This window comes from Myotis davidii, unplaced genomic scaffold, assembly GCF_000327345.1.
Source record: "Myotis davidii unplaced genomic scaffold, ASM32734v1 scaffold1277, whole genome shotgun sequence".
Taxonomy (NCBI): domain Eukaryota; kingdom Metazoa; phylum Chordata; class Mammalia; order Chiroptera; family Vespertilionidae; genus Myotis; species Myotis davidii.
The window spans coordinates 2,422,983-2,447,209 of NW_006290682.1; the positions used below are offsets into that span (position 1 = coordinate 2,422,983).

The 24,227-nt window shown below is 40.7% G+C and overlaps 1 protein-coding gene across 2 annotated transcripts in view; it reads left to right on the forward strand.

Moving 5' to 3' along the window:
• The window catches only part of MID1 (midline 1), a 124,849-nt gene that overhangs the window by 41,846 nt on the left and 58,776 nt on the right, over nt 1-24,227 (forward strand). For both annotated transcript variants that reach the window (XM_006763803.2, XM_006763805.2), the window contains exon 3: nt 13,234-13,329. In XM_006763803.2, coding sequence (XP_006763866.1) covers nt 13,234-13,329 — 96 coding nt within the window. The remainder of the gene's footprint in view (nt 1-13,233; nt 13,330-24,227) is intronic.

Here is a 24,227-nt window from a genome sequence, read left to right on the forward strand (position 1 = left end):
GGGGCGGCATCTTTTTCATCATAAACAGATGAGTGTGGGTCCTCTGCTGGCTGGCTGCCCTCTCCCCCTTTCAACACCACTTACATTTTTTGAAAAAAACCCTGCATTTATAAATAATTGAGAATACACTAGGGCAACCTCACCAAGACTTTTTTTCTGGAACATTCTGAACATCTGAGTTCTATCTGTGCTTTTATTAGAAAAAGCAATTCAGAATTGCCAATGATAATGAGGTAAAAAGCATGGTTGGCCGCGGTGCACATCTATTCCCAAACCTCCCCTCGGCCGAGACATTTGGTCACATCCTCCCACCTCCCCAGTTCTCCAGAGCTGCCTGCTCCCCGCTGTGTCTTGGCCAGCTCTCTCTTCCATTATGCTTCCTGTTCCTCAGCAGCGACCGAAGGAACCAGGGAGAGGCCCCCTAATCGGGCCTGGTGACAGGGACTGAGTCATTGGACCAAAGGTGTCCATGAGAAAGGGAAGATGCAAAGAGCGCGACGGGGCTCACTTCCCAGCCTCCCCAGCTTCTCCTCCCTTTAAAAATTGTCCTCTCCCCCCTCCCCACCCCCGCTGGAGAATGTTACAACATTCCAAGAAGTGGTTCTCAAACTTGAGCACTCAGGCGGATTGCCTGGAGGACTGACTAAATTACAGGCTGCTGGGCCCCACCTCTGCAGTTTCTGATTCAGCATGTCTGGGGTGGGGCCCAAGAATTTGCCTTTCCCACCAGCTCTGCAGGCGGTGGCTGCTGCTGGCCACGCTACATTTTGAGAACTGGTCTCCACTCTAGACGCTACGACAGGACACGAGGAGACGTTATAATTCATAATTGTTCAAACTGGCAGGTCTCGCCCTAGCTGGTTTGGCTCAATGGGTAGAGCGTTGGCCTGCAGACTGAAGGGTCCCAGGTTCGATTCCGGCCCTGGGACAAGGGCACATGCCTGGGCTGCGGGCTCGATCCCCAGTAGGGGGCAGCCGATCCATGATTCTCTCTCATCATTGATGTTTCTATCTCTCTCCTTCTCCCTTCCTCTCTAAGATCAATAAAATATATATTTTTTAAAAAAAACTGGCAGGTCTCCTCCCAGTTCTCTGAATATTGGATAGTTTTATCTCACTGGGTTAAAACCAAATGGCTGAAATTTCTTTTTTCTAAGCCACATTTATTCTTCGACTTCCTCTTTCGCAAAACATGGTACGTGTAAACCGAAATGTATTCCAGGGAAGTGAGAATTAGTTCATTTCCGAAATACATTGCCCCTGAATTTGTCTTTAATCATATCTACACAAACCACCTCGGAAATTGCTTAATAAGTTTTGGTACAGCGCCGCAAATTAGATAATGAGCCCTCCCGATTTTGATTTTATTTTTGTTAGCGGACAGGTGGCCATCCATCACACAAACAATGCTATGGACAAAGACGGAAGGGATGAGATGTTGTCACTGTGGTTGCCATCATTGCACATCTTTGCATTTTACCCTTTAGAGTACAGGAGAGTTCTACTTTTCGGGTAGTTGTGTTGCCTGAGTTGACTTTTAAAAGAATCTGTGTAAGCCGCGAATCTATTCTGTTGTCATCAGAGTTCTTAAATTTTGTCCCTAAATCTTTGATTTACTGTGTAAAAAAAATCTTGTTGAATTATAAACATCTGTTACATTTCTGGGGAATAACTATTGTTAAAATCAATAAACCAAATTTGTATGGGACTAACTAATACTATTGCAGAGGATAAATGGAGGGGATCACTCAGGAGTTCTTTTTAGGCATTGGGAATACTTGAATGATATAACAAAGCATTCCCCTATATTTTCCAAAAAACACACAAACCCTCTGAGTTGCTTAACACGAATAATCACTATTCCTTGCTAGGCACTCTTGTAAAGTTCCCGAGATTTCCTGTCATAAATTCATAAACATTCACACTTCTAGCTACTTCTACATATAGTAATTTTATTCCTGTACTTATTATGTACATACACTACATTACAAACGTATTCCTTTTATTCTGTAGAAACCTTAAAGTGTAACACCAGTAAATTGAATAAATTACTAATTTTTGTTCACTGTATCACAGATCCAATGACTTAGCAACCTGATTCCTCTATTTTTGAGCAGTAGTTTTTGTACTTGGCTGCACATTAGAATCTCCTGAGGAATTTTAAAGATCCCACTCCATGAACCTCACCCCAGTCTAAGTAATTCAGACTCTGGCGGGGAAGTGGGTGTGGAGGGGGTCGACCAGATGTCCCGGTCTCCTAGGGGGGCCTCACCATCCAGAGAGAGAGCGGGGGTAGACCAGATGGCCCGGCCCGGACTTGGTCTCTGGGTGGGGGCCCGCAGTGTACAGTCCTGGGTGGGAACCACTCACCTGGGCGGTCATCATTTGCTTCCTTCTTTCCATAACTTCATGTTTCTTTCATTTCAACTTAATCCAAATGACCTTGATTGGACAAAGGCCATGTCAGTGCTACTAAATGAGAAGGAAATGGCTGAATAGAGCTGGTTAAGTCAGGGACAAAGGACGCAATGAATTCAAGGAATTTGAGATTCAAACATCTAAAACCCAAAGAAGATTCTGTCTTTGATGGTTACTCAGGGTGAAATATGATGGCATGCTTTCATATTCATCTTTGGTTCTCTAGGCCAGTGGTTGGCAAACTGTGGCTCGCAAGGCACATGCGGCTCTTTGGCCCCTTGAGTGTGGCTCTTCCACAAAATACCAACTTCTGCGCATGGGCCACGAAGTTTCAATCACACTGTACGTGCGCGCCCGCATGTGGTATTTTGGCTCGCGAGCCACAGTTTGCGACCACGGCCCTAGGAGAACTTCAAGGCTATTTACCTGGCCCAGTCAACGTCGAGTTTCCTGTTTCTACTCCAGGAACATCTTTTCCTCCCACAATGATCTGTTAAAAGCATAAATCATGGCCTGGCACGCGCCCGCATGTGGTATTTTGTGGAAGAGCCACACTCAAGGGGCCAAAGAACCGCATGTGGCTCGCGAGCCGCAGTTTACCGACCACTGACCTAGGCAGTCCCAAATGGGAATTTTCTGACATAGCATTGATTTTGCAAATTCTTAACAGACCAGACCCACTTTGGATGGAATAGAATTTTAATCTATTTTTGAGTCAAAGAGTGTAACCTTCCGTGACTTTAATACCTTTTGCACCACCCAGATGGGGATGGGAACTTTCTGAGCAATAAGAATCTTTCCTGGGAATGCCACAATTTCAAGAGCAAAGCTGAAAATGTGTTGAATTTCAATAATCATTTTACCAGCTGGTCCAAAAATGTTATATTCTTCTAAAACCTAAACATTTGAGGAGATGAATATTGCTCTAAAAACAAAGCAAATCATAGTTACCTATGCAAAATTGTTAGATCAAAGACTCAGCTATATTAGTTTGAAACGTGTTCAGTATATTCACTTCACCCAACATGAAGTATCTGCAGCGTTAAAGGACTGACTTGGAAAAAACTTTGGTCTTCCCACAGTATCTTAAAAACAAAAATGTATTTCCATTCATCGAAGACGAAGCATCCACCATGAGACATTCAAATCTGGTAAAAATGTTTGGTGGTATCAATTAAAACTCTATTTCAGTAGAAAGTCCGGGACACGTTCTTTAATGAGTATCTGGCAATGTCATCATCTACTTAAGACAGAGGAAAGGGGATATGATCAAAATTATTCAATCTCTGAGTGAGGGAGGAAGTAAAGCTTGAAGTGACATATACAAACAACGTGTATGACGTCCATCAATATCAGGGGATTTTATAGACATTAATTATCTAGTGTTCTAAGCCCCGCTTTGAGGTGTATTTTATAATTAAGAACAAAGGAAAATAAAATTGATGGAAACAGCAATCAATGAGGAATTCCACATTTGGTGTGCACTTAGAAACCCAACACTTTAATACTTACTCGCAGAAGGGAAAGAACTAACTAATCCTTGTGCTGTGCCTTCTTTACACACTCTTGACTATATTCTTGCTATAGCCACCGTCATCCAACTTAAGATCCTTTCTTGCCCTAGCTGGTTTGGCTCAGTGGATAGAGCATTGGCCCGCGGACTGAAGGGTCCTGGGTTCAATTCTGGTCAAGGGCACATGCCTGGGTTGTGAGCTCAATCCCCAGTAGGGGGCCTGCAGGAGGCAGCCGATCAATGATTCTCTCTCATCATTGATCTTTCTATCTCTCTCTTCCTCTCCTTTCCTCTCTGAATTCAATAAAAATATATATTTTTTAAAAAAGATCCTTTCTTATTCTTTCCCAGTCTGAATCTTCTGCTTTCCTGAACAAATGTTGGCAGAGGAATTTTTAGACTTTATATTTTTCCCACGACCAATGCTATTTTTTTCTTTGACAAGTTAAAAATTACTGTGATAGCCAAGAAAAGGAGATAAAAAGGATATTCTTTGGAATTTTGAGTACCTGAATGATTGAAATTTTAGGCATATTACCAAACTGTCATAGCATGGGTTGAAAATATTAAGTGAATTGAGTTATATTAAAAATTTTAAAGGGTTTGGACCAACAAAGAAAATATTCTGTACTAATTAAGAAAAAGTGTTTGGATTATTTTTAAAGGGACCTTATTATTTTCTCAAGGTGACATCACTTTTATAGAAAGGGCCGGTACGCAACTCTTGTTGCAGCTCAGAAGCGGCAGCAGGCAGCCCGTAAGCGCATGGGCGTGTCTGTGTTCCCATAAAGCGTTACGGACACAGAAATTTGCATTTCAGATACCTTCCGTGTGTCACAAAATTTTATCCTTCTTGTGATTTTAAAAAATCACATATAAAAATGTAAAAAATATATATATTCATAGCTGGCTAGCCAAACAAAAACAGGCAGGTGGGCAGGATTGGGCCTGCGGGCGGTAGTTTGCAGGCCCCTGGTTTAGGAAATTAAAATTTTCCCCAACTTGAAATCTTTTATTTGAGAAAAAATAAATTTCTATTAGTCTGTTTTCCGATCTTTTTATAATCCTTTCACCATCTAACTCTAGACAAATTGGTCATGTCTGTTGAGTCAGCCCCGTGAACATACTGCCGCAGCCCAGAGGGCTGTGCTGAGAAGGATTCTAGAACCCGAACAGGGGCGAATGAGCTGAGAAAGGCAGCGGGAGAGCTGCCAGACTGGGCCTTCACGGCTCTTCCACCTACACTCTAATCTCAGGAAATGCTTCCTGTATATTCCATGGATAGAACTTAGAATCATTTCCTTAGAAACGTTCATCTACAGCAGTGGTTCACAACCTTCTGGCCCTTTAAATACAGCTCCTCATGTTGTGACCCAACCAAAAAATTATTTTCGTTGCTACTTCATCACTGTCATGTTGCTACTGTTGTGAATCGTCATGTAAACATCTGATCTGCAGGATGGTCTTAGGTGACCCCTGTGAAAGGGTCGTTCGACCGCCAAAGGGGTTGCGACCCACAGGTTGGGAACCGCTGATCTACAGGCATAAACTTTGTAGTGGAGATCATTATTTTTAAGCTAGATATTTTCAAAGGATCTTAGGAGCTCAGCTGCCTTTACTCAGTATCGATTCTCCAAACTAACAAATGTGTTTATTGGCCGGTTGCTCACTCTCTTATAAGCAGAAATAGGCTGGCGATGGGGAGTGAACAGAAAAGGCCATTCACATCTCTCACACCTGTAAGCTAGTAGTTGCCATTGGAGCTACTAAAATTAGAAATGAATGAACATTACTAAGATTTTATTTATCTTCTTTAAAATGTGAAAGCTCTTCTAGACCGTCAATGGTATTTGAAAATTATTCTCTGTGTATTATTGACTACCAATTAGAATAATAAACACTAAACTCCTGACGATAGAACGTATAAACCTATGGAGCAGAGTCTGTGGAGTTAATATAGAAATATCAAATAAAACCTGACAAGGTAAATACACTATCACATATCAAAATGGCTTTAAATTGTAGCCCCTGGAACACTAGACTTAAATTTGTATGCAGATTGGGTTTTTATTATGTTTTGAAGTTCCCTGGGCGACCTATCTTGCTAGGGCGTTTGGAAATGTTAAGTATCATAACCAATGAAAAGAGGCATTAAGAAATAAAACCGACATAAATCAAACGTATTTGTGGTCTGTCATGAGCTGAACCTGAAGATAGCCTTAAACTCCCGCCATGTAATTAAAACATCTTAAGAGTTTAGTTACATATAAAGAATTTATGCTTTTATGCAGGTGGCATGTGTTAATACGGGTGTGTTTTCATATTAAGGGTTGTGATTCAAGTTTCTTAGAAGGAAATCTATGGCTTGTGGCACTCAACGTGTTCATATCCTGATGGTGCTGGAGCGGCGGTGTTGGGTGTCAGGGCCACAAACGCAGTTCCTGAATGTCTCTGTGAGTATGATGGAATGAAATGAGCCAGATCTGTGTTTGCCTTGAAAGGTATCCAGGCTTAATATTATACTTTAAAGACATTCTGAGGCATTGACTTCGGAATAAGGGCAAACATTCTTTCAGGCCTGGACAAACCCGAAAGGAATTACTGACATCTCCTGTTACAGGCATACATTTTAATAGTAGTGCTCAGTGACAAGTCATTAATTCCCTGCAACCCGACTCTTAGGTACAGGTCCCCAAAGGCTAAAATTAGGGGTATTTTCATCTGCTTACCTTACTGTTTGATTGGGTATCAGTGTATGTAGAAGTACAAAGCTCATCTGTTAAGTTCGATTTACCATTCTCAGCTGGTGTCCACATCCATGCCTAAAGGCTCCTATTGAGACTGGTCCTCCACGGATTGTTAAATTATCAACTCAGACCAACCTTAAAGGAAGTTGAGTATGAAAATGCCTTAGAAGTATAAGCATTAAGAACAAACATTATAGGACAAATGAATCATCCTTTCTGCATAAAGTATACTGGAGAGCCTCATTCTTCAGAAACACATGTTTTACAATTTTGTCTTTCACAACTTTGACTTTTACCCAGTCTTTTGCTCAATAGTAAGAACTCAAATCTGCATCTTGGTGTTTAGAAGGATGATCTTGAATTATTTATATTCCTCTTCTTTAATGATGGTGGTGGGAGGGGCATGTTGAATTCCATCAAATAGCCACACACTTACACAAGCGTTATCCAGCTCAACAAATAGCCTTAGCACATCCTTTCCTTTTCCTTCACAGAGTAAGACTACTGTGGGGGGAAAACACCGAAGTAATAAATTAAGGCCAGGAGCAATGTGACTCTGGTTGTAGGTAGAGTTTGGGTCAATGACCATTGCTTGACTATCTATTTATATAAATCCCTGTTTATAAAAATCTGTTCAACAGTATAATATTGGCCTTCCCAGAAATCTTGTGGTCTGATGGAGTTACATAGTATTTAGAATGCTTCTAAACCAGCCGTGGGCAAACTACGGCCCGTGGGCCGGAACCGGCCGTTTGAAATGAATAAAACTATTGAAAAAAATGACCGTACCCTTTTATGTAATGATGTTTACTTTGAATTTATATTACTTCACACAAACACTCCATCCATGCTTTCGTTCCGGCCCTCCGGTCCAGTTTAAGAACCCATTGTGGCCCGCAAGTCAAAAAGTTTGCCCACCCCTGTTCTAAACTATCAAGCCCCTCTTCGTGGGTTCAGACTCAGTGCTACCAATGAGAAACGCCCTCCGGGGTAGAAGGCACTACTGTAACAATCTATAATACTTGTTAAATGAACTAACTACAGTATGTACTCGGTTACGTCGGAGATCCGTTCCTACCGCGTGACGTAATGCGATTTTCGCATAAGTCGGAACCCACCTACATAAGCACCCACGTCACTCACATGGAGGACATACACATCAGTAATGAAGGGAAACAGTAAGCAAAATTGAAAAGGAAGATAACAATTCCTGACCTTTACTTTTGGTAAATAAATAATAGAAAACATAAAGCACATATGTACATACGTCGAAATGATGGACCTTGACTTACGAGTTTAATTCGTTCCGTGACGGAGCTCGTAACTCAAATTACTCATATGTCAAATCAAAAGTGAATGAGTGAGACACGTGATGCTGGGCTGATGTTGTGGCATTCACTGTGACATTCGCTGCGCCAACTAGCGGTGAGGTATCTGAAGCTGGCTCGTAACCCAAACTTTAGCTCGCAACTCAAAGCAAAAAATTGGCCGAGAGACGGCTCGTATCTCGAAAAACTCGTTAGTCGGGACACTCGTAAGTCAAGACCCCACTGTACTATAAATGGGAGGTGGCGATGTATCCACGAAACGACGTACGACGTAACCCGAGGACTGCCTGTAGTTAGTTGATTTACTATATTAGATTTCAGGAGGGTTGTCCAATGAAGATTCAGTTCCCCATGCTAGCTGTTCCAACAATGAATATTTGAGGATTTATAATGGGAAGGGACTAAGCCAGCGGTTCTCAACCTGTGGGTCGCGACCCCTTTGGCAGTCGAACGCCCCTTTCACAGGGGTCGCCTAAGACCATCCTGCAGATCAGATATTTACATGATGATTCATAACAGTAGCAACATGACAGTTATGAAGTAGCAACGAAAATAATTTTCTGGTTGGGTCACAACATGAGGAACTGTATTTAAAGGGCCAGAAGGTTGAGAACCACTGGACTAAGCGGTGATAGGGTACAGCAGGTACTGAACACATACTATGGTTTTGTTATGCCCTCTCCTTGGTAGTAGGATTATTCTCTGCTGTGCAGATGAATTCCAGAGGAAGAGCATGTGCCCAAGAAGGAGCTTAGCCTAGGAGCCAAATCTCACTCACCACCTGTTTTTGTAAATAAAGTTGTATCGGAACGCAGCCCTGCCCATCATTTACATATTGCCTCTGGCTGCATTCTCACTAAAACAGTAGGTCCAGTAGTTGTGACAGTGAGCAAATGGCCAACAAAACCTGAAATGTTTACTACCTGGCCCTTTACAGAGAAAATTTGCTGAGGCCGTTCTACACTCTAATGCTATGTTGTCCAGGGATGTAGCCATTAGCTGCAGGCATCAGTTGAGTGTTTGAGATGTGGCTGATGGAACTGACGTGTGTTATATGAGGAAAACACACACAAGACTTGGTAAAAAGAAAGAAAGAAAAAGGAATGTAAAAAGCTCATCAGTTTTTAAATATTGATGACACGTTGAAATAATATTTTAGACACTGAGATGGGTAAAATATATTATTAAAATTAATTTTACCTGTTCCTTTTTACATTTTTAACATGACTATTAGAAAATTGAAAACGTGACTTGCATTTATAGCTCACATCATAGTTCTAGTGACCGTTCTGTTTAGAGTCTATAGAAAAAGGTAGAAAGAGGGAAGGTGGGGAGAGAAAACAATCTGTTGTATTTGCAAATGACTTTCAAAAGCAATAGAATCTTCTATTAATTTGGCTATTACTTCTCATAAGAAGTAATACTTTAAAACAGTGGTTCTCAACCTTCCTAATGCCGCGACCCTTTAATACAGCTCCTCATGTTGTGGTGACCCCCAATTTCATAATTATAAATTGAACATGATTAAAGCATAGTGATTCATCACAAAAACAATATGTAATTCTATATGTGTTTTCTGGTGGTGTTAGGCAACCCCTATGAAAGGGTCATTCGACCCCCAAAGGGGTCGCGACCCACAAGTTGAGAATCACTGCTTTATAATAATGGATTGGGTTGTCTGTTGACAAGGTTGTAGTTGAGTTCTCTGAGAAGGAGACCCTGACTCAGAATTCAAATTGGGAGATGACCTGGGCAGCATCTGTCAGGGAGAAGGGGAGGGAAGAAGGCATGGTCATGAACAGGTTGTTGTTGTGGGCACCTGGGCTTCCCAGTGGAGCTTTCTGGAAGATTTGACAGAACAGGACTCAAAGGAGTCCCTTCTGGCAGGTGAGGAACCTCAGATGTTCACCCACCAACTGCCAGTAGTTGCTGGTTGAGGGCTGGTCCGAGGGGCATCAGCCTCCCCTTGTTCTCTCTCCAGCATCCCCGCCTGCCCTGCCTGGGGCCAGATAAAGGCCTAGAACTTAAAGGAACAGTTGTTGGCTTCCAAGAGCCACCAGCCAGCTTGAGATCAGTGACTGCCTAAGGCAGTGATGGCGAACCTAGGACACGCGTGTCAGAGGTGACACGCGAACTCATTTTTTGGGTTGATTTTCCTTTGTTAAATGGCATTTAAACATATAAAATAAATATCAAAAATACGTCTTTGTTTTACTATGGTTGCAAATATCAAAAAATGTCTATATGTGGCACGACACCAGAGTTAAGTTAGACTTTTTCAAAATGCTGACACGCCGAGCTCAAAAGGTTTGCCATCACTGGCCTAAGGCATGAGGTTGGCCCTATTGTGTCTGCTACTGACACCAAACTGAATGTTTTATCCATGTTGAAACCCATGATTTCAACAAACATTTGTATAGTCCCCTGGTGTATGTATTTCTTTTCTCTGATCTTAACAATAGCACAGATAGGTAGGTTTATCATTATTCATACATTATGGACGGGAAAACTCAGCCCAAGGGTCATTTGTCCAGGATAATTCAGTTGGGATGGTAACTCCAGTCTCCTCACTCCACACGGGTGCTCACTCATGCCCGACTCCTTGGATTTTTACAAAGCTCAGCTCCATAAGAAGATGTAAATGTAGTGATGTTCTCAAGGTGAGAACAGGAAACTCATACTATTGGTGGGGGTACTCTGTAGAACTCCTTAGATATCCATAGGGAAATACTTATATCCACTTAGTCCGAAGGCTCTTATGCCAAAATGTATTATCTCTCTTTTGCCAAAGCACAGTCACAATCAAGAGGTTATAGGACCTGCTGACCACCACACAGGATGTTAGTGATGCAGCTAAATTCTAGAAAACTCCACAGAAGTCCCTATAGTGGAAGCTTATGGATGCATGGTTCATTGAGGACTGGATTTTGTTACCTTCCCATTACCCAGGCTCTCTTCAAAAGTGTTGTCAGTCCCTTTGGTATTTCTTGGAAACAGTCTCCCTCCCAGCTTCATTTCCCTTTATTATACTTCTAACTGACTCGGTAACTCTGCGGACTTCAGTAACACTTGTACTATTTGAATTTGAATAACCCCCAAGGATCTAGATAGGTCAATATGTTTAAACCACAGGCTTTCGTCTATATATTAGTTGATTAAAAACAGATTTTATACATGATGTATACTTAATCAAGGGACGGGGAAGCAAGCAGATGTTTGTAAAACCGAAATGTGTTAGACTATATTTATTTGGCTCTCTTGCTGCCTAGCTTTAGGAAAGTCATACCTGTGACAATTGAACTGTAAACAGTTAGATGATGTGTTTCCCTAGAAATTTCCTCCTCTGAAGGGTCAGCCAAAAAGAAAAGTCAAATGATTCCTTAAGATTGACATACCAAAAGGAGTTGACAAATATACCATAAGGTAGTCATATTTAAATAAAGGACATTGAATAATGGATTGCCTCAAAGTTATGCTCTAGTCTCTGACCATAAAGTGACTAAGGGTTGCAATTCATTTAATCCAAACAGAGGGAAAACTTTGGCTTTTGTTGTTGTTATTAGTAAGAGCTTTGAAAGCCAGTTTTTTTTAATGCAAATATGAAATCATTAAGTTGCACCGAAATCACTGTGTCTTCAATTCATTCTCCAGTTTTTTTGTTGTATCTCATCCTTTAACTGAGAAACGATCATTTTTTCCTCCCTTAAAATATTTATATTTGAGACACTTGGAGTGTTTCAAAGCCAAAATTGAAGATTTTGTATTGGTCTTCCTGTCCAGGTAAAATATACACAAAACCTGCCGCTGGATTCTGAACATGTGAGAATTATAGATTAAATACTTTAAATGGATTTTAAAGAAGAATAACCAAGCTTAAACAGAAGTGGAAAGTCTCCAAAACTCAGGAGGGAAAGGAAATGCAAATGGTGAAGGGAGGCTGGAGCTGGGCTGCTCAAAAGAAGTAGAGATGAGTTGGGCAGCGAGGACCTGAGGGGAACATGGGGCAGTGTATCCTGCACATGGCAGGTGTCGCCCTGTCCTCCTGGAGGCCACTCTAGGCTCAAAGGCTACCTCCCACCCTCTCTGGAATGAGAGCCAGACAGAATTCTCATGGGAGGAAGGTGAGACCCTGACTCTATGGCACATCGGTGTCTTGTGGAAGTGACCCCTCTGGGAAGACAACCTCAAGCCCTAACAACAGAGCGGGCATCTCACGTGGTTGGGCTGTGTCAATCCCCAAACCACAACACAGGGAACAAAATTCCCATCAGATGAGTGGTCAGACAAAAATTGCAAGACATAAGATACAATCAGATTCATGGCAAATGTATGCAAACACAGGCAAATAGGAATGGCCTCTTCTCAAAAGAGCTTAAGAATAAGTATGTTTAGTCCTCTTGAACTTATGGAGGGACTTGCTTCCTGGGAGCATGAACAGAAGGTAATTCAACAAGAATATGTGATAAAGAACCTACTGGAAATGAAAAATGTGGTCATTAAAATTTTAAAAAAGTGTTCATAAGATGAATACCAGATTAATAAGCATAACTTGTCCGGCTGGAGTGGCTCGGTTGGTTGGAGCATCGTCCCATACACAAAAAGGTTGTGGGTTCAATCCAATAGTAGTTTATTTGATGTGGGGATATATTCTTTATATTATTGCCATTTCTGATTCAGATAAAGGAATAGAAATTCAGTGATCTCCTTTCTCCCTAGTTCACAACCTAGAACAGCGGTTCTCAACCTGTGGGTCGCGACCCCTTTGGGGGGGGGGGGTCGAACGACCCTTTCACAGGGGTCGCCTAAATACATCCTGCATATCAGATATTTACATTATGATTCATAACAGTAGAAAAATTACAGTTATGAAGTAGCAACGAAAATAATTTTATGGTTGGGGTCACCACAACATGAAGAACTGTATAAAAGGGTCGCGGCATTAGGAAGGTTGAGAACCACTGACCTAGAAGTAACCTAATCATGCAGTTAATTATGCCTCAGTTAATGCAAGATACAGGAACCAAAAGAATGAAATTTGACCTTTTTTTAAGGGTTCTTTTAAACACACCTTTTTATAATCCAGTTTGGATCTATAAATACTTGAAACTGCATAGATCTCATTGAGGTTTCTGAAAAAAAAAATGTATCAGTTTTCCCTGGTATGAGTGTTGTATAGTAAAATATTAAAAGTATGCAGAATAATATTCTTCCTCTCTTTTTTGAACAGCAAAACTTAGAGAGTAACCTCACCAACCTTATTAAGAGGAACACGGAACTGGAGACCCTTTTGGCTAAACTCATTCAAACCTGTCAACATGTTGAGGTGAGTAGCTCTGTGTAGTGCGCTCCATATGAAAACTGCTAGGCCACGATTTTTATACCCTCAACCTTTATATTTTTACAACTGGAATCTTCTTCAAATTGGATTTTTTTTGCAGGAGCTAAATATATAAGATGGATGAAATTGGAAGGAGCTAGAACCTCAGACACGCTCTTTCCTATGGGAAGTGATCAAAACTAACTGCTTTGTCCTGCCCCCTGCTCCTATCACAGCATTCCCTGATCCAGCTTTATTTTACTTAGCGTTCCTAATATTGTAGATTTTAATCAACCTTACGAAGAACAGCCAAGAAAAAGCACTATTTAAAAGGCATTGTATTGGCTGCTGTAACAAATTACCACAAACTTGGATGGCGTAAAAAAAACAGGCAGGGGGCCAGAAGTCTAAAAGCAAGGAGTTGGCGTGGCTATGCCAGCTCCCTCCGAGGGCCCTAGGGGAGGGTCCTTCCTGCCTCTTCCCACCTCCTAATGTTCTTGTGGCTGCGGCAGTCTAATCTCTACTTCTTTCATCAAATGGCCTTCACCTTGTGTGTCTCTGTGTCTGTGTCTAAATATCCTTTTTACAAGGACACCAGTCACTGGATTAAGGACCACCCTACTCCAGTATGAAATCATTTTAACTTGATTACATTTGCCAAGACCCTGTTTCCAAATCTATATATATAAAAGCCTAAGCGACCGTTTGACCGGTAGCTATGACACACACTGACCACCAGGGGGCAGATGCTCAATGCACAGGCATGGAAACATGGAACAGACTGATGAATCTCAGAGGCAAGGGGGGTCCCTCAGCCTGGCCTGTGCGGATTGGCCCGAAACCAGCCCGGTGCACAGATTCGTGCACTGGCGGAGTCCCTCGGCCTGGCCTACAGGGACTGGGCCAAAACAGACAGTCTGACATCCCCTGAGGAGTCCCGGATTGGAGAGGGTGCAGGCCAGGCCAACGGACCCCACCAGTGTACGAACCCATGCACTGGGCCTCTACTAAGGTCATAGTCACAGATACCAGGGGTTATGCCTTGGGCATATCTTTTGGGAGAACACAATTCAGAACACTCCAGGTATATATTAAATGCATGTTGGTTGTCAGATATATTTCTGTGAAATTGACCACAGTTGCAGTGTGTTGGGATTAAGTAAGAGTGTGTAGGCAGCAGTGACAGCAGGGCAAGTTGCAGAACCCAGATCTTTTTTAAAAATATATATTTTTATTGATTTCAGAGAGGAAGGGGAGGGAGAGAGAGAGAGAAACATCAATGATGAGAGAGAATTGTTGATTGGCTGCCTCCTGCACGCCCCCTACTGGGGATTGAGCCTGCAACGCGGGCATGTGCCCCTGACCAGAATCGAACCCAGGACCCTTCAGTCTGCAGGCCAATGCTCTGTCCACTGAGCCAAACCGCCTAGGGCCAGAACCCAGATCTTTCTGACCCTCTGCTTAGATGGATTCGCTTTTGGCAATAATCTCTCCAGGGAACAATTTGAGCCTTGTTGATTAAACAACATTGTAAATAATAGTGAACAAGCATAATGCTTTCATTATTGTGAAGAAAGTGAATGTGTATTATAGGAATAAATGGATGAACAAAATTGAGTGACCCTGGTGCTATATTTTATTTTTATGATGTGATGGCATTTGATGTTTACGACAATAAGAAAGAATTATTTCTCTTCAGTAAAAAAAAAAAAAAATCCTGTGTTTTATGGGGAAATATTACAAATGCTTTATGGTTTGGATGATTACTTCATTCAATTTTACCTAGTTTTGTTACTTCTTAAAGCACTAGTGTCTGGTTTCCATTATGGCCTGTAGTCATTTCAGAACAATTGTCTTGCTCCTAATGCAATATTAGTGTGGCTTGAATTTACAAAATGTTGTTCATCCTAAAGTAAAAGAACATTCTATAATGTTCAATAATTTCAAATGATAGATAGATGTGTCATTCAAGAAATTTACAAGCAGATTTCACTTTTATTTCAAAAGATTAGAGATTTAGTTGAGATATAGGCTTTTAAAATGAAGCTATTACTGATTTGATTGTAGCGAACTTGCAGATAGACACACATAAGTTATTTGAAGTTATTCTAGATAAGGAGTAAAGAATACTCATTCGTTTCACTATTGTTGTTTCTGCATACATCCTTTGGAATAGAAAGAAATTTTTGTGGGTGAGAAATTTGGTATTTGGGAAATTTATTCTAGATGATAATGAAAGAAAATTAATTATGAGTAGAAATAATATGGTACTGGCAGTGTCTATTTTTACATGTTTTCTTAATCATACTTATTAATATTCTCAAAGTCTAATTTTCAAAAAAGTAAGCATGCAATTGTCATCTATAGCAAAACCTCCATATAATGGACTAATTTGGGGGAAGGAGTGTCCATTAAAGCCAAAAGCCCATTATATAATAAAGTAGGTTTTCCAAATGCATATGTTAAAAATTGACAAATGAGTTAGTTTACCTGTTTTTGCTTAAGTAGACACGTTTGTGTAATTAACATTAAGTGTGTATAAAAAGTTAAGTTTCACAAAAAAGTTTTCTATATGTATTACTGTGATTTTAAGTTTATACTGAATAGGTCTAGGTACAGTGATGGCGAACCTTTTGAGCTCGGCGTGTCAGCTTTTTGAAAAACCCTAACTTAACTCTGGTGCTGTGTCACGTATAGAAAATTTTTGGTATTTGCAACAGTAAAACAAAGACTTATATTTTTGATATTTATTTTATATATTTAAATGCCATTTAACAAAGAAAAATCAACCCAAAAAATGAGTTCGCGTGTCACCTCTGACACGCGTGTCATAGGTTCGCCATCACTGGGCTAATAGATGCATGCATTCACCAGTCACCGTAGTAAACAAACGCACAGGTTGGCGTGTGGTTCAGTGCACTGCGGACATCAGCCAACAGGGGTTAAAACTGCTGCAGAAAGTGAGGCCAGGCAACCACGGAATCAATTACTGTGTGCAATGCGGTGTGATAATGTGTTGATCGTTCCCTGATTTAAATATGTAGACTACAATTGTAGATATGCAATATTTATTGATGTCAGTGAAATTACTACAGTGGTTTCCCCACATATGTTCTATTCACTAAAATTGCCTAAAATAACAGTGAATTAATAACAAAAAACCAACCTGTTAATTTAATGATAAGCAAATCTTGGTTAAAAGCATTTTAAAATTAACAGGGTGTTCATTTCCACACATGACATACATTCCGGAAATTTTGTCAGTTCAATCAGGACTCCGTAAAATTGAGGGTTTACTGTAGTGATCAAATGAGTAATCAAATGAAGATGGGAGCCGGGGGAGATAGTACACAATCTAAGGCTACCTTCCAGGGATATCTTGGTGCAAAACGCTCACACGTTCAAGGGAAAAATGTCACAGCACTAGTAAAATCCAAAACAGTAGTGGAATTTGTTAGGCACCGGCATGATGGCCTTTTAAATCAGCTCAGTGGAAAAGAATTTCGTAGTTCACATCCTATGTTCCTAGACTGTATTTCTTCCTTTTCCTCTTCCTGGTGGTGTCCTTGTGTTTGAGCCTGAGCACTCCTCTGGAAAATAACCCCCATGCCAGCTGGAGCTGAAAACGCGGAGCCCAGAGGCAGCTCTCAATTGTTGGAAACGAAATCAATGAGTTCCCACCGAATCCTGAGGAAATGCCGTGTCCTTCTAGGTCCACACCTCCTTCCTGAGCTCCACTGTGCTTTTCTTTCGAATGAAAGGAGTTTGAAGGTCTCCCCCCTCCCCATTGTTTTCATAACTTGTTTTTAAAATCAGGGTAAGCAAATGACACGGTGTTTTGGAGAGTAAGTACCAACTTTTTAAAAAACTAGATTCAGGAAGGGCATGAACGCCAAGGCAGTTTAGGACTCAGGAGGTAGAGGCATTGAAAGAGCAGTATCAGCTGGACTCCCAAGAAATGCTTGCGTGTAAATCGGCAGTTGGAATTCTAAAACCTAGTGGGTTTTTAGTCACTGGGTTTTGTTTTCTTCAGGAGAGAAATGCAGTAGAAAATTCTATCGGGATGATATGAGATGTAGGACAAACCTATGGGAAGTGATCAAAATTTGGGTCAGCTTAACATTTCTAGGTCAGATGTGGACTTTTTGTCTTCATCATCTCATCCTTTTCTTTAAAAATCAGAAGACCTAATTTATTAGCTAAGCGAATACTTAGAATCACTGATGTATGCCAAATTCTTCACACCTTCTGAGAATCAAGTTCTTTCATAGGGAATACAACACCTGGGCACATAATCAATGTTCATTTTGGCAATTAGCGGTGACCAGTGACTGAATCCACAGTGAGATAATAAGGAAAAGCTACAGAAGGGTGACTAATTGTCATAGCAGTTTGGAGAAGATCAAGGCTCAGCTGAGCTCACCATCCTTACCCGAGCTCAACCTAGAAGGCCGTCCTCTAAGCCAGCATCCCATCAAAGTCTTGGCATTAGCCCCTTTGCTTATTTTGCCTTGTTTGTAATAACTTTAAAAAAAATTCCTTTTGCTATTATTTTTCACACTAAGTTTTGAAACTATTTTTTATTTTAATAGAAAGATTGCTCTCTTAGTGGCTTTCTCTGAGTTTTTTTCAGTGTTAGGTGACATGTGGAGTGACAAATTTCTTGTAGGTAAAGGGAAGAGGGTGATGTGTTATGGTACCTTGTAAGAAATGGTGAAAATTGATTTGGGAAATCAGAGAGGGTCTCTAGAAAACTTTTCAGTCATTCACCAAGCCCTAAAGACATTCCCTTGTAAACTTTGGAATAAGGGGGGAAATTGCTGGGAAGATGAACTTTCGAGTTTAAATTAATTTCGTTGTGCAGTTTTATGTCCAAGCACTCTCTATGGAAATCTTGGCAATTGCTTCATCTAGAGCCATTGAATCCAGACCAGCACCTGAATATCACACATGATTTTTGTGTGTTGTGGACAGGTGTCTGATCTTGGATGTCGTGTGTCCTGCTAGGGGCCAACTTGAATGTCCAAAGTTATAATCCGTTTCACTAGCAGATAAGGGTTAGGATCCTACCGCAGCTGAGCCCTCATGAGAAAGCTAACGTATAACTTGAGTCAGACTCTGGGCCTCATTAAACCACATGAGGTAAACCACAGTCACCCATGGCTGTTCCTGTAAACAGCTCTGGGACGATGATAATGTGACAGTGTAAATACAATGGCATTTGGAAACTAGATTATGATGAGGCACTGTGGTAAGGGCTGATCTCCCAAGTTCAAGTCTTAGGATTCCCATGACAAAGGAGAGAAGGAACTCTCAACTGCACAGAAATTCATTGTCTCTGGAGAAAGTACATGTTTGGACTCCTGCGTGTGTATAAGGGTTACGTATCCAGTTTACTCCAAATCTGCTAAAATTGACAACTCATGCAGCAAATTTAGCTTTGCTCAGTGGAGATGAAATTTACTGTCTATTAAAATAGTCTGCAGCACATATTTCAATGTCTCTCCTTAGATTCCATGCTCTAGTCTTTGAAAACTTGATTTATAAAGGATGTTGGGTCCTGTTACCTTCTTAGTTATATTCATGAGGAATAATGAGAAGACATCAGTAGAAAACCTTCCAGTATTTTAGAATAAGAGATTAATCTTGAATGAATGAATGAGTGAATGAGTGAATGAATGGCTTAGTTAGTTTAGTCTTACTTTCAGAATGACATTTCCAAATTTCAGCTTTGAAACTCTTTTCAAAAACACGATCCAACCTTTCACTATCTGCTAATCTGTCCATTTGGATGGAATGACCATTGTGTCATATTCAGAATCCTACCAGGTGGCTCAGATTGGAGTATGATCACATGTATGTGCCTCTGAAGACAGTCCCTCTGACATATTTGCATTTAGTAATGTAGATTTCCAAGGCTATGGATATGAAACAATAGGCCTTAATTGGGGCCCAGTGGATGAGCAGTAGGAATGAAGAGAGAAGACATTGTTTTAGTGATGTATTTTAATGTGGTTTCTTCACATTTACAGGAATTCTTTATCACATCTCCCCTACACTAGTCCACACACAACTTCCTTGCCTTGAAATATTTGGAGATGCTTGACTAGAGCAGCAGGGGTGATGCTTCTGGCACAATATGCAGAATAATAAGAACAGGTTGTGACAAATTTAAGAAATGGCCATTGTAGTACTAACTCAGCTGTCACATGAGATATTGGTAGTTAGTTGGTTCCAGGGAAGAGAGTCAGAGGTGTGAGAGGAATGATGCCAGGTGAGAAGGTGATTGTCAGGTAGAAGATTGGGACCCATTTTGGCTCCTGTGCCTGCTGTTCAGAGACAAGCATAACCCCAACCAGGCATCATTTTGTTATTGACCCAACTTCTTTAGTTTCTGGTGCTCAATATCTAGTTTAAATTCTCTTTCTCAATAAATGAATATAAAATTGCTTTTTTATGAGAAGCAAGCTGAAATGACCTTTGTCACCGATTCTGAGAGAAGTGGGACGCATCATCTTTTACTTCCATTCGATTGGCTTCTATTCTTAATTGCTAAATGCTGTAGTGAAAACTGAAGATCTTTGTTCCAATTTTGAAATTCCCCAGCAAAATAATTGAGTCATGCCTATAAAATGTTCGTTAACAAGAGCATAATTGTAGCACTGGTTGCTTCTGTTTGAAACAGAAAGATGAAATGTTAAATTCAGCTATTTAAAAAGCCTGAGGCTACCACTGAATGAATGCAAAGGGTTTCAGTGAGGAGCAGCACAAATAAAGATTTTTACAACCAAGTGAGGTAACTTCCCAACCTAGGAATTTATGATAGAGCTTTTAATGATGTTTTTAAAAGTATTTTCACTAGATATAGCAAGTTCATATATATGAGGTGATGAAAACTGTCATCGTAGCTTAATCCTCTAACCAGGCAAGCTCAATATCGGGCTGTGATAAAGTTCAAGGAAGCCATAGGTTGGGTGGATGGTTCTTTGTCCAGCCTTGCAGGTGTCAGGAGATGATGACTATTTCTAGTCGCTTCAGGTCCACAACAAGGTATAGCCCAGCCCAGCCGTGGGCAAACTATGGCCCGTGGGCCGGATCCGGCCCGTTTGAAATGAATAAAACTATTGAAAAAAAAGACCGTACCCTTTTATGTAATGATGTTTACTTTGAATTTATATTAGTTCACACAAACGCTCCATCCATGCTTTTGTTCCGGCCCTCCGGTCCAGTTTAAGAACCCATTGTGGCCCTCGAGTCAAAAAGTTTGCCCACCCCTGGTATAGCCTGTAGTGTATTGATAGGAAGAGAAGTATGACATATGCAAATGTACACAAAAAACAATAATGACCAACGTCCCGTCACTTCCTGATTTAATTGTCCCAATAGCCTTTTGAGGTGGATGTCATTCAGATGGCCAGAGGAATGTGACTTGAATCAAGACACAAGAATCGACCAGTGAATAAATGGTTTGAATCCACTCAAGTAGTAAAACAACTGGAGTGGTTACTGAATGTCGGCTACTCAAACCAGGTGATAGAGTTGAAAGAGATGATTAATAAGTTAGACTCCCAGGGGAATTCTCATGGCAAGAAACAATCCCATGTGCTGGGGAAGTGCAAATGCTGTCCAACCCACCATAACAGGGGCCCGATGAGAATGCTACTGTGGTACCGGTAGAACCTTGTGAATTACTCTCAAATCTTTGGCCATTAATCCTGGACCTGGTAACCTCAATTTCTTTGAAATGACCAGTTTAATTCCTTTAGGAAATAAAACTTTTGTTCTTCCTCCCCAAGAGGTTTGAGAATTTTGTATAAAGATGGAGCCTTAAATATAATATTCATAGAATCAATATTCTGTGTAACAATTTAGGACTAAAACATATGTTTGTATTTTAAGGGTTTGTAGCATTTAAGAGAATATGACGTATTACAGAAATTTGAGATTCCAATCTGAAACATGTCATTTATTTTAGACTTGCGATTTTAAGTTGTAAGCATAAAACAGTTTGTTTCAAACCAAAATTGTAATGTTCAAGAGAGCTTGAGTTTCACTGCATTTGTAAGTTTAATTTATTAGATTTCTAAGAGCTACTTAAGGATTTGGGCAGGTTTACCTTGTTAGGATTTTATTTTTACCCCATTAGGCATTTAAAGTGCTTATAAACTAAATTGAATATGCTACATTTATAACTGCAATTTAAAATGTTACAGGAATTTGGTGATAAAAATCTGAATAATGATTTTTATTTAGATTGAGTGAGAATTTACTGGAAGAGGGGCTCAAGTGTACTTTCGGGGGTGATAGAAATATTTTATACCTCATCCATAGTTGTGTGCTGTGTGCTAAATGCAGGAGATACTAGGAAAAGAAAGCTACCATCCTGCTTCCCAAGGAGTCCAGCCAACCAGGAGAGGGAATAGACGTGCACTTAGAGACCATGAGAATTGCTGCCCAAGGACTGTATCTATATCAGCAAATGACCATGTAGTTTTCCTTAAGCTTTTAAGTTCAAGTTATGAATCTCATTATTCTACTCATAAATCCAAGGAATTTTATAAAGCCAAGAATAATCACTCTCAAGAGTCCTTAAATCAATGTTTGATTAACCCAAGTTGAACAGACTCCACTCCATTAAACAATCAATTCCAACCATAAATCAGTTGATTAGGTGCCCATATAGATTTTTGTAAATTGAGGTAAAATTTACATATAGGCCCTCGAGTGGCACTTTACACATTGTTGGCACTCAACAATTCCATAGGATTGCTTTGGTATTGTCACCGGGACCCCAGTAACAGCCTCCTTATTCATGGAGAAATCAGACCATCCTTATTTCCTCTCACCGTCATTCCTGAGCTACTAAGACTATTGCAAAGCTCTGAAAACCAGTAGCTTTAGCCACCTACACTTTAAGCAGAGAAAGAAGTAAAACTTGACACTGAGAAGCAGGGGCTGCATCGACAGTTTAGTTCGCTGCCAGGATCGTAATAAGCACTGAATGAAAAGGTGTGGTGGTTCCCAGTGTGATAAACAGGGTTTGCAAGGATAGAGTGTTGGCTTGTTTCTTTTTGGTGCAAAACGTTTCTTCGTTTAGCATGTTATCTGGAAACTAGTGGCCTAGTGCACGGATTCGTGCACATTGAAAGGAAATGAATTAGAAGAAATATTTTAATATCGCTATTCGCCCTTTCTCTATAATAGAAGTGTCAACCAAATTCACTATAGACAATGACAGATTGAAACACAGGCGTGCGTTTGGCGCCAGTGAGAGCTTTATATGTATCGTGCATGTGCGAGTCAACGTAGCCTTTTATATATATAGAATAAACTTGCTTAATTAGACCTGCTTTCTGATTTAGTGAAACTTTTTCTAGCTCAGTGAAGCTTCCCAACTTCTCTTTCAGGCAATTGTAACACAGCAGTCAATATCAACTCAAAGCAGATTATTATTGTAGATCACGCAGGGAGAACAAAGGGTAAAATATTTAACTGCAGCAGTGTTTGACTATATTCTGCACAGTGAGAAAACCTGAAGTCATTTTCAAGGTCCACCATTTCTTCCTTTTTAGTCAGTTCAAATTTTTAAACTTTCTAAATCTCCGTTTTCCGGCTGATGAAAAGATAATAGGATTCCACTGAGTGTCCTATATACCTACTCCAGGACTTCTGTGAGGATCAAATGAGATGAGACACAGGAAAATGCTTCACAGACATTTGGTTAAAGTGTAAAATGTTTGCACCTGGCTATAAAGCAAGTCGTGTTCCTGAGCTGAAGAAACTCCAAGGAGGCTAGTTGCTAGGGAGAGGAAGTCAGGTGTTGCTACATGATATCATTACCCAGTGGCCATAGCAACCATTTTCAGGCTGGGCTGTGGGCCACATGGGGTCTCGACTGTTGCTCTGGGGTGGTGGCGAGGCCTTTGTGTCCCTTGGGGGAAGCCGAGTCTTGCTTTGTCGGTGCCAGGTCTGTGGTGCTGTTTCTTTGTAAATGGCCAGTGCGCATCACGGCAGCTCCTGTGTTGAGCATCTGCCCCCGGTGGTCAGTGCACGTCATAGCGACTGGTCAGATGGTCAGAGGGACACTTAGCATATTAGCCTTTTATATATATAGATCCGGAGGCCACAGGGATGAGATCCTAAAGAAAGGTGATTTTTTTCATATCTCTGACATGGCTTCGAGCTCATCTTAATGAGAACGGCTGCCTGGGGAAACAGTGCCAACAGATGCCCAGAGAACACATGCCAGTGCTAACCTGGAGTCAGGCTCTGGCTACTCAAACAAAGGATTGCTTTAATTTTTGCAGAATAAAGTATTTTTTCCTTCTGTTTTTCATGAAATTGCCTTAAAGAATTCCTCTTGTTTGTGGTCTCCAAAAAAATGAGAACTATGCCCATGAGGCCGGCTTTTAAAGGTTCTATGAAACAACAAGAAGACTTTGTTCTTGGTGAGAAAATTAAAGCAAGCAGTGTTTCCATTACCTGGCAGGATGCCGTCTCCGCCATCCTTGTCCTGACAGTCATAAAAGGAGCATTCTGTTTCCCAGGTAGGGAGGTGAGAAGGCAACATCTGTCAGGTTTGTATATAGAAATCTAGTTGACCTTTCAGATAATGGAGTAATCCCCAACTCAAGGTTTTTAAAATTCAATTTTACTGCAGAAACTGTACCTATGGAAGCTTAAAACTGGAAAGCCGTTGTTTTAGAAAGACAGTAATTCCACAGTGAGTTGAAATAATGGAAAAGTGTGGCGCATCTGGATAAGCAAATGCACATATTTTAGTCTGACTCACTAGATCTCGTGTGCTTTTCTTCTCTGGGCAACTTTGCCTGCCATTGCTCAAATTGAGTCCCATTCATGGTCAGGTGCAAATGAACACTTGTAGGTGGACTGTGGCCCTCAAG